At 41.0% G+C, this 11,377-nt stretch overlaps 1 protein-coding gene across 1 annotated transcript in view; it reads left to right on the top strand.

The window, feature by feature from the left end:
* LOC116836623 (DGAT1/2-independent enzyme synthesizing storage lipids-like) overlaps window positions 1-8,022 on the top strand; it is a 55,200-nt gene extending 47,178 nt beyond the window's left edge. The window contains exon 7 of the mRNA XM_075063402.1: window positions 7,918-8,022. Within this exon, the coding sequence (XP_074919503.1) occupies window positions 7,918-8,022 (105 nt within the window). The remainder of the gene's footprint in view (window positions 1-7,917) is intronic.
* Window positions 8,023-11,377: the final 3,355 nt, after the last annotated feature.

The raw sequence follows: 11,377 nt of genomic DNA, 5'->3' as shown, positions 1-11,377 counted from the left end.
CATATTGCGGTCTGAGTCTCTGTTTTCTCACATCAATGGTGGTTCGCTGGCTGTTGTAGGCGTCTGGATATCCACATCTGTGTTAGCTTTGTCTGGGGAATGGGCAAGATTCAAAAGACCTGGTGAAGTTTCATCCAGGCTCTGCCTGGTTCTGTGGTTTGCCAGAGTTGAGTGCGTTGTCCTGAACAGTTGAGCGGCTGGTCACTAAGGGTACTCATGCATATTGCGGTCTGAGTCTCTGTTTTCTCACATCAATGGTGGTTCGCTGGCTGTTGTAGGCGTCTGGATATCCACATCTGTGTTAGCTTTGTCTGGGGAATGGGCAAGATTCAAAAGACCTGGTGAAGTTTCATCCAGGCTCTGCCTGGTTCTGTGGTTTGCCAGAGTTGAGTGCGTTGTCCTGAACAGTTGAGCGGCTGGTCACTAAGGGTACTCATGTAGCCCAGAGGAACCCCCTCTGGCCTTAGGTTCAAAGTTACAGCAAACAGAGGTAAAATCCTCTCAGCAAAAAGGAACATTTACAAGTTGAGAAAACAAAAATAAGACTAACAAGCCTTGCCTGGCTGTTACTTACAAGTTTGAAATATGAGAGGGGGATGAAAGTACAAAGTCTGTTGGACTCTAGATGGAGTCAGACCTTGATGCAAACTCCATTGGCCAGGACAGGAGGGACCTCCCAGGGGAGACAGTCTTCCCCTAGTGCATCCACAGGGTTGTAAAGGCCTACCCTAGCAGAAAACTGAAGTTTATCATGGGACAACATATAGAGACTCTTCCAGTAGCTCTATCCCCAAAGCTAGCCTATCCCGTTGTTATTGGTCAGGATTGGCAGGACTTCCAAGAAAATATTAAGTGAGTTGGGAAAACCAGAGACCATAGTCACTAACCAGAATCTGGCACTTGGGGCAAATCCTGGACTGATTGAAGTAGCTGGATGAGAAGAACCTGAAGAATCTTTTGAGGGGGATTTGAAGACTATAAGACATCCACCTGGGTTGCAAATGGGAAGAGTATCTAGGAGGCTGCCATTAGCTGATTTAGAAGCTATGACCTAGATTTTCTCCAAGAACCAAGACCCTGTGCTGAGTGGGGCCCACAACCAATTTGCTCTTGTAAATGAAGAGGTGGCAGAATCCTGATGCCTGAGACAGTCACCCCACTTTATACTCAGGGGACAGAGCTATATCATATTGAATGCAACAAACCAACCAGTGAGGTAAGGACACAATTACAGATACCTTGGTTGTCCTATGGCTAGGACATGGCATCCCTTATGCTGGCCACTTAGGCCAAGAAAATACCTTGTCCTGCACATCTACCTGCACATCTACCTGCCTTTACTAGTGCCTTTCCCTGCTGCTAGAGCCTTTCATATTGCTAAAAATAGCAGTGTAAACATGGGAGGCACGGCTTGGGCATGTAGAGAGCCCATGTATGTAGCCTCAGAGTTCTAGCATGTAGGGCACTCTACTCTATCCACCTAAGCTGTGCCTCACTGTCTACACTGCTGTTTATCTCTGTGCTAGCTGGGTGTGCATTGTCCCCACTCATGTGTACTAAGTCTGTGTATAACAAAAAACATTTATTAAGAACAGAAAAGAAAAATTCCACAATAATTATTCAAAAGTATGCAAACTATAAGTAAACCCCTACCCTGCAGTATCTTGGACAGTAGTCCTTTGCCTCAGTTTTGGTGTGAAATTCCAACACACAAATGTCCCCTTAACACATCTCTCCTCTTTCCCTCTGCTGCACCCACTCACTGGTTGTCTGAGGTCAGCCAATTCCCAGAATTCGGGGGTGTGTTCATGTGGGTTCACCTCCCTCATGTGGGGGCAGAGTGGGGGTAGAGCAATGCCTCTGCTCACCTTGCCGCTGTCACTTCCACCTTTGCGGCTGTTCACCGCTGTCTCTGCTGCTGCTTGCCACTCACTGCCACCTCTGCCGCTAGCTGCAATGCCATGTTCTGAGATTTTACCACTTAGCCCACTTCTTACTGATTTTAGGTCTTAGTGATTTCACTGGGGAGTGAGGCACTCTGCTGCTGCATTCTCTGTTGTCTTTCACTGCAATGCTGTCCCTATGTCACATCTAAGATTCAGCCCCCTAGAACTGCCCATCATTGATTTCAGTTCTGGTGATCACTGAGGAGGAACAAGGACTCTAAGGCCAAGTCTACGCATCAAAGTTTGATTCACATATTATGTTGGTGTAAAGCCACCACAGTTAATATGTGCATATACACTTGGCTGCTTGTGGCAGCACTTTGTGTACTCACCAGGGGTTCTTGTGTCAACACAAACTGTGGCGCACAGCAGGTAGGTATCTGTGTGTGCCATATACCACGCTCTGGCACAATGCTTTTTGGGAATTTTGGAAATGTGTTGTGGGGGACACATGAGTGTGACCAGGATTCCAAGAGGGCTATGCTGTGATTGCTCAGTCAGGGAAAACTGCAAAGAATGGGGCAGATGATCCCCAAAACTGGTGGTTACTCTACTACTTAGATTTACCAAGCCAGCAACAAAACAGCATCTACAATACCTTATTGGTTACCCAGAAGCCAAAACACCATTCCCTTAAAGCAACCCAGCCTTGAGCTCCCACACAGACAGCCAAGTCAAGTACAATGAGGATTACTGAAAATCTTGTTCATCATACAAAAAGCTCTACCAATCCCAAAGGATCAGACACATTACCCCTTAGGTCAATGAATATTTCAGTTCTTACCCAAATACACACTTACAGCCAATTCTTATTAACTAAACTAAAATGTATTTAAAAAGAAAAGAGTTTTGGTTAAAAGATCATTATATGTACAAAAATGAATAGAGTTCTTAGGTCAGTTTCATAATAGAGATAGAGAGCTTTAGAGTTGCAAAGAGTCCTTTTCAGAATCAGTTTATCAGGTTATGGTCCAATGCCCTTATTCAATATCAGGGTGACGCAGAATGGCACTGGAGACCACAGTTTTGTGACTCAAACTTCCACTGATGAAGTTTAAGCAGATTTGAGATGATTTGGGACTGGCTAGCCTGCAGTGGAGTCTCTAAATTATCCTGGCTCCCGCATAACTGGACCCCCACACCCTTGCCACGTCACTCCTCCTCCATGCTGTTAATAGCCAGGGTCTGTTTATTGTGTGTATTGGAGATATCCACAGTGGTTTGCAGGGTGCTGGTAGGGTTCCCTCCAAGAATGGCATGTAGTTCATTGTAAAAGCAGCAGATCTGCAGCTCAGCACCAGGTTGACTGTTGGCCTCCCCAGCCTTGTGTTACACCTGCTGCAATTGCTTCACTTTCACGTGGCACTGTAGCTGATCCATGTTGTACCCCTGCACCTGAATCCACTGTGCAATCTTCTCTTAGATGCCCATGTTTCTATGGCTGGTCCATAGCTATTCCTGCACAGTCTTTTCTTCCCACAGGCCAGGAGATCCAATATCTCCTGTCTATTCCAGGCAGGAGCGTGTCTAGAGCATGTAACCGGTATGTTTGGTTGGGCAGTTGCACGCAATGAGGAAGACCTGTTAGGTGTGCTCACCAAGCTGGACAATCAGGAAAAATATGCAGGGATTTCAAAAATATGCAGGGATTTAAAGTTGGGAGAGGGGGAGGGCTATGGCTTCCAGTCTCTATGACCCCCTGGGCAGTGGAATTCACAGTTATGACCAGAGTGGTCACTGTTGGACATTATGGGATAGCTCCGGGAAGACAGTTAGGTTCAGCATAACTCACACACTCTTTACACTTGCACTGTGTCAACCATGGCTCACCATAACAGGGTGCTTACATCAGTGAGATACAAATTGGAGTATAGACACATGAACAAATAGGTTGACACAAGACACCTTACATCAACCTAACTTTGTAGTGTAAACCAGGTCTAAAGTGAGTCTGATCTGTTCTGTCTTTAAACATGGGGGGAGGGGGGTGGTGGAAGCCAAATGGTATCTAAGGCTCTTTAAACAGAGTCCTTACTATCAGACAAGAACACCTATCTCCCTTCCAACTTGCACTTGGATTTGACATCACTATCTCCTGCATAGTGAGTGAGGTTCTGGTTAGGATGACCCACTCAATTAGGGGATATCAAGTACAGTTCTGCTGCCTTTGGACATACAAAAAGGATAATATTTCATTAGCTCGTGCATTAAAGACTAAAGTGAAATTTAATCCAAAACAGCCAAAGCCAATCACTTTGGCAAAGCAAATCTGTCTTCTGTGCCTTAGGCAAAGTGTGTCTGTGCAAATCTGGTCTACTCCTGAGGTCATCTCCCTCAGTTACTCGTTTGAGGCCAGGGAAATGCTCATTCAGAACCTCATTTACATTTGCATCATAATGCTTTTCCCTGAGGCAGTTTCTGCAATCTTTTTCTGCTCTTATTTTCTATGGACGCTAAAGAGACTATTATTATTACTTCTTTCCTCATGCTTTTTATCCTCTTCTGTTTTGTGGTATATTTAGATTCCACAGTGACCAGTACAGCATAAAATGTCTCAAGAGGCAGAAGACGGCTGAGGAGCTGAGGAGCTGCACAAAGTGGTTTCTAAAATCAAAAATGACTTCAAATGCAGGCCTGACTCCCAGGAGGAAGAAAATATCTTTTCTATTCCCAGGTTCTCAGGGGATGGATCACTTGATGATTACCTGTTCTGTTCATTCTCTCTGGGACACCTGGCACTGGCCACTGTCAGAAGACAGGATACTAGGCTAGATGGACCTTTGGTCTGACCCAGTAGGGCCATTCTTATGTTCTTATGTTCCAGACTGAGCCACTTACTTGGATGTGGGAATATCAGAGCAGCTACATTCCTCCACCAACATAAACTTAATTTCAGTCACTTAAAAATTCAGAGAATTATTTGCTTTCCCTTAGATTCAGATCACCAATATCCTGTCTTCTCTTTCCCTTCACCACCACCATCATTGAGGAGAAGGACCTCCTGAATGTACAATTGGAAAAGCTAGGGAGAGGAAAGAAACAGAAATACATTAGAATCTTCCCTCTCTCTGCAGTACCTGCCCTTCCTCAACACACACTAACTTCCCAAAGTCCCTCAGGCCTGAGCACCCAGAGTCCCCTGGACATCTGAGAAATCTGATTCAGGTGACCCAAACATGGCTTTTGGCTCCATTACACAAGAGTCATTGCTCCACTACTGTTGGAAGCATGTAGCCAAAAAGAATTTGTCCATCCATTCATCCACGGGAAGACATTTCCAAAAAGAAGGAAAAAGGAAACACAACTTACCCTAAACCCAATGAGAGGAATAATTAAAGAGGACTGAGAATTAACTGTAATGTTAAAAAACATATAGTGCTTTTATAAATTTCCCCCCCCAAAAAATCCAACTTTGTTCTGTCATCTAAGATAGATGCAGAGAGAAGGTCCACAAAAGAAAGGGTGACTTCTTTTCAGAGGAACGAGGGGAAAGGATAGAAGACTTACTCAGGCAAAATGACAAAGCAGCCCCTGGACTTTAGGAGGTTTCCATTTTCTCCTCCTATATTTGCTTGGTAAAGGATCATTCACCAGCTTCAAAGGCTGTAAGGACACTCCTGCACAAAGCTAAACCAGCAAGATTTCAGTAGTCGGTCTTTGAGGACAATGGGATTAGATAGAACTAAATGAAGGTAACTTGATAGGCCTCATTACTAAAATATTCTGCAGGAGAAAGGAATACAGCTTGTCTCTAAACCCAGAAATTTAGAGGTGTGGCTGTTAGTGAAACTTCATTTGTGATGTGAGAGAACTTAATCTGGGATAAATGGTACTCCTGTGAATTTAAGTGCTGATGGACAGTGCTATTTGATAAACATCACTTTCAATACATAAGAGCCTGAAAGCTCCTACAGTTTGGAGAGGAATATTTTAAAGGTGCACTGCAAGCAAAGGCAACTATTTGTTTGTGCCCTCCATTGGTTCTTCCTGATGTAGGACAACCTTAGCGTATTTTTTTCATTATATTTTTCTGTGGCATATTTAGGGTTGTTTTTTTCTAAATAAAAATGTCAGGTGGCTATAGTCTTTCCTTTCCTTTCTTTGCTAGCAGTCTTGACTAGTGATGTCTTACAAGGATGTATTCTATGTTGCATCTCTCCAAACACAATCCCTTTCTCTCTAAGAAATGGTATCCACACTTTGCTTCATTTATGGTGGAGATGGACAGAGGGAGTAAACAATCTGTGTATAGTCTCAGAGGCTCTTTGGAGGGAAGCAGAGCTGTGGCTCAGGATGTTTCCTAAGGCTGTAATACTAATTTCATTTTCTGGTGATCTTATCAAGTTTCTGCTACAAAGATTAGAAATAATAGATCCTTCTTTTCATATGAATATTATAAGCAAAAGAAAATCCCTGAGACTGGCTTTATATACTTTTCCTAATGGAAGAATAAAAAAAAATCTTGCTTTGTAGGTCATCTTTGAATACCTAAACTCATGGGCAATTTCTCTTGTTTTTTTTTTTTTATAGAGTATCAGGGTTGGAAGGGACCTCAGGAGGTTATCTAGTCCAACTCCTTTCTCAAAGCAGGAGCAATCCCCAGACAGATTTTTTTGCCCTGATCCCTAAATGGCCCTCTCAAGGATTGAACTCACACCCCTGGGGTTTAACAGACCAATGCTCAAACCATGGAGCTATCCCTTCCCCCCTTTTTTTAAAAATGAAAATTAAATCCAAGAAAATACATGACTACAACATTGATTTAAATACATAAATTCTAGGAAAAGGTTAATGTCCCCATAGTAATCTGGGGAGATCTTCAAATATATGAAAGGGAGTTAGATGCCCAACTCCCATTGACTGCTCTCTGTGCCTTTTGAAAATCTATCCCTGGACCTATGCTGTACACATTATAGTTCAAGTCCTACCTCTCAGCCTCCTAAATACTAAATGTATAGAAGAGCCTTATGTGAAACAAGGAACCAGACTCTACAGTCCCTTTTTGCCGCACATACATACAAAACATAGTTATACCTCTGCAAATGATAAATATTATAAGTCAGCTCCTTAGTTGGTGTAAACTGGCTGAGGTTTGGGCCCTACTGGAGCATTGTGGGTGTTAATTTTAGTATGAGAAACATTTAAAATTTCCTGATTCCAATGCATTTATATGTATTAGCCAAGGTTTTCAAAATTATGTGCCTAAAGGCTCATTATTCCACCTTTTTTAGGCACCTACAAAAATAGTCTGATCCCCCCCACCCCAAGAGTTTGAGCACCAGAGAATTCCCATTGACCTTTTTAACTAAATTAAAGTCAACTTGGTTTATAAACAAATCCTTTAGTGTTGGTGGGATGTAGAGGAAAGGGTCTTGGCTGATTACCATATTTTAGCTGGAACCTAATTATAGTGGATGAGAGTCAATAGGCCTGAAGAAACATGATTTGTTGGGAACAGTACATTTAAATGCTGAAGGAATTGTCCTTTTACATCCTAAACCTCCCTTTTTATTTAGCCATGCCATTAATATTTTAATGAACAGTAAACATTTAAAACAGAGTTTGAAAAGTATATAACTGGTTTTGAAAGGGAAACTGCCTCTTGAAACTTATGGCAAAGGGTTTTACACTGAATAGGTTTTCCTCAGTGCTGGTTTAGTTTAGAGATTATTACAATTAGTGCTTTAGTGAGATAACATGTCTATGTCACGGTTGCATAGCTAGATATAATTGTTTAGTATGCTTAGTTATCACAGGAAAATACACTAGCATCTGGAAATGAGACTCTTCCTCAGCAAGTGTTTGATGGGATCTTGTGAAGAATTTCCCTTTTCTGCCCATACCCTTACTGCTTTCCATAGAGTTTTAGACTTTTTGTATATATTTTGCAACCTTGGGAAAACTTGAAGAAAATAATGACTCGTCATTCCTGTAATATAAAATGTTTCCCCCTCTTTCTTTCTTTCAACAGACAAAGATTGCCATCGAAGCGCTAAGAGACAGACACCAAAAACTACCAGGAAATATATTAAGGGCTCTATTGGAACGATTTGATAAATATCAGAAAGATGACTAGTGTGTTTACATATATGTTTAAAATGCACATACCTTGTTGTAAAAGTATTAAAAACTACATGCTACTGTACTTTGAACTTTTAAAAAAATTACAGTTTTCCTCCCATCAAGGGCTGTCTCTCTTATGTCTCTGATCAGCAAGTGGAAACGGGCCAAAACTCAAATTCTTAAAAGATAAAATTGGCTTACAAAGGATTTTGAAAAATTTAGGCTTGTGCTCTTTTTACTAGTTTATGGTATGTGAAGATGGCCTGAAAAGGTGGGGGTGTTTTTTGAAGGAGGAATTTTCCACCCCACCCGCCACTTAGGTTTTGATCCTGGTACCACTGAAAGCCATGAACCTGATCCAAAGCCTATTTTAAGTCAATGGGAATAGGAATAGGCCAATAATAAACGTTTAGTCTGGTTTTGTTGGAGAACCTCTTGGGGTGTCTCAGATAGGCATTGTGGGCTCACTTTAATTGAAATGACAGGATGTTCCTTAGAAGTTATGTTTTAAACAGGTGCTAACAAAAACAAATGAAAATCCAGAGTTTAACAGCCTAAGAATGCTTTCACTGCTCAATAATACAGCTCCCGTTGTGTTAGTTCTCCAGTCATCACAGATTTTTCCAAGGCAGACAACACCTAAAATTTTCTAATACAAAAAAGAAAGAAGAAACCCTCCCAGATCCTGAGAGGGAGAAAAACTCTTCAGGTCTTCTTGATGCACCAGAAACAATCAAAAAAAGCACAAACCCATCTTTTCTCTTTTGAAGGTTACTTTTAAATTTTTGACGTTTCACCAAGTTTAATAGTAATTTGCTTGGCTTAGATGCTCTGATATAGTACATCATATTAATTCTTTGACAGCAGAATTACTAACTTATTCAAACATTGTAAAAAGTTGAAGCACTGTCTAATGTTTGAATTGCTTAGATCGTAAACATAAGGAGTGAAAATCCTGACCCCACTATACTCAATAGTAAAATCCCTTTGACTTTAATTCGACCAATGTTTTATTCAAGAATGTTAGAGATGAACTCCCAAGTGTCAGTGTCAGAAAACTTCCTACTCAAAGATGCATTTTTTGCTTTTATTTCATGCAGTTATTGCCCTTATAGTATTTTCTCTTTAATGACTCCAAGAGACTGAGCAAACTTTTATCCTTTTGTGCTTTAATCTTCTTTCAATAGCCACTTGTCTACTATTACAAGAGGAAAATCAGGAAAATTTGATCTGGAGAAACAATTCCAGTTGGTCATTTTGTACAGCATCATGGTCTGCTTGATTCGGTATTAGAAAGTGTAGAGTACAAACATTTAAGCTAAATCTATGTACATAGAAACAAGTGCCCTGAAGCATTTAGATTTCTTGTCTTCTTGAAAGCTCAATTTGAAAAGTATCCAGTACAGAAGTATATGAGTACAGAAAAGAATCAAAACTAAATGCCCTGTTGCTTCACTCTACATATTAATGTATTTAGTATTTTAAATATGATGCATAAAATCCTGGAAACAAATAAAATTGGAAGTTATACTTGACTCGCTCTTGTAAAACTGATAAGCTTCCATGTGTAGATTCCTTCTTCAAACACTCTTTCATAATGAACAGGAGTACGTGTGACACCTTAGAGACTAACAGATTTATTTGAGCATAAACTTTCATGGGCTACAGCCCACTTCATCAGATGCACAGAATGGAACACACAGTAAGAAGATATATATACATACAGAGAATATGAAAAGGTGGAAGTAGCCATACCAACTGTAAGAGGCTAATTAATTAAGATGAGCTATTATCAGCAGGAGTCAAAAAACAGACTAACAAGGCTGCTACTCTGAAATCTTTCATAATGGTATTTTACCAAATACGTTGCCACCAGCACTCATACTCATATTTTCCAGTTGTGTGCACTTCTGCAGTGAACCTCCTCCTATACATTTAAGTGGCCAAATTTCAGCTCTTTTGACAAAAAGAAACCAGAAGTGAGTCTTGTAGCCTCTCTCCCTTTTCTTTAAAGCTCTGGGAATAGGGCCAGCCCAAATGGAGATCAGTGATTTGCCCCTTGTGGCTTATGCAGTATAGCAGGTTCTCATCTAGCACCCTCTAGGAGGCCAGTAAATTAAACTCAAACTCTTCACTTATATCTAGGCTCACTTCTCTGCACTCTTCATCCCTTCTTCGGCTCTGCAGCATTGTCTTACTGCCCTTATACAGAGCAACTCCTCCCAGGGCTGTCTTCCTGGAGGCCTGTTTCCAAACCCAGGAGTCCTGCTCACCCTTGTTAAGTTGTTTATGCACCACCTTTTCCAGCGGCCAGACCGTGCCATGCCACTGGGTTTCAATCTAGAATGAGCAGATGAAGTTGGCTCCATCAGGCCCCTTGCTGCCATATCCCTGGACTCCTTCCTACCACAGCAGCCCCTTCCTGGGCTCTTTGTACTCCTGTTCCCCTCTGGGATCTCCACTCTCTAACCTCCTGCCTTTTTTTTTAATGGTAAAGCTGACTTGACTGAATAGTCTATAGCAGTGATACTCAGACCTCTCTGGTTCAGGAGCCAAATTAGCAATCAATATTACCCAAAAGAGTCACTGTGTGAATTCACTGTTTATCTATATCTATATCTATATCAATAAAATTCTCACAGAAAAAATGACTGACCAAGTATTATTTTATCAACTGCAATTGGTTAATAACTTGATAAAAGCATCCTGAGTGTGTGATTTAATTATTAACCAGTATTTTAAAGTCATGGGCTACAAGAGCCAGAGGAAACATATTAAAGAGCTACTTGTGGCTCATGAGCCTCACTCTGAATATCACCCGTCTATAGCCACCAGCTATAATTCCTAAATACTTAATGGTTTATATGCTCTCGCTCTGCCCAGTCTTCCAAGTAACATAAAAACACCTTTCTAAGAATAGTCTATTTCCCTAATACTTTTACTAAATATCAGTGTAGCTTTTGTTACTTTAAGATATTTGAATTCCTCAGAAATCTTTTCCCTTTCTTTAGCAAAGGCTTTACATATCCTTAAAAAGTGATCAATTGTTTCTTCCACCTTACAGAACACAGTTTGTCTTTGTGTTTATTTATTCTAAAAAAGTTTTAAGTTACAATAGCCAGTTAGTACTCTAAACAAAATCACTTCATTTCTTCTATCTAGGGCCTGCTATATATCATTATCTTCAACTCTAACAGTGCCCTTCTTTGTCTGAGTTTTAACACAGAAGTCTCCCCCACCGCTTATCTTTGTAATAACTATTCAGCTCCTCCCCAGCAGTGTTTCATCTTTTATTAGGCCTGCCAGATACAACCAGGTGCTTCAGTGGAGGCCTCTAGGCCATATTTATCCTTTCCTCACCTGTGTTG

The sequence above is a fragment of the Chelonoidis abingdonii genome, chromosome 2 (genome assembly GCF_003597395.2).
Source record: "Chelonoidis abingdonii isolate Lonesome George chromosome 2, CheloAbing_2.0, whole genome shotgun sequence".
Classification (NCBI taxonomy): Eukaryota; Metazoa; Chordata; order Testudines; family Testudinidae; genus Chelonoidis; species Chelonoidis abingdonii.
Note: the sequence above shows the minus strand (reverse complement) of the source record. Positions and strands in the feature narration are given on the sequence as shown.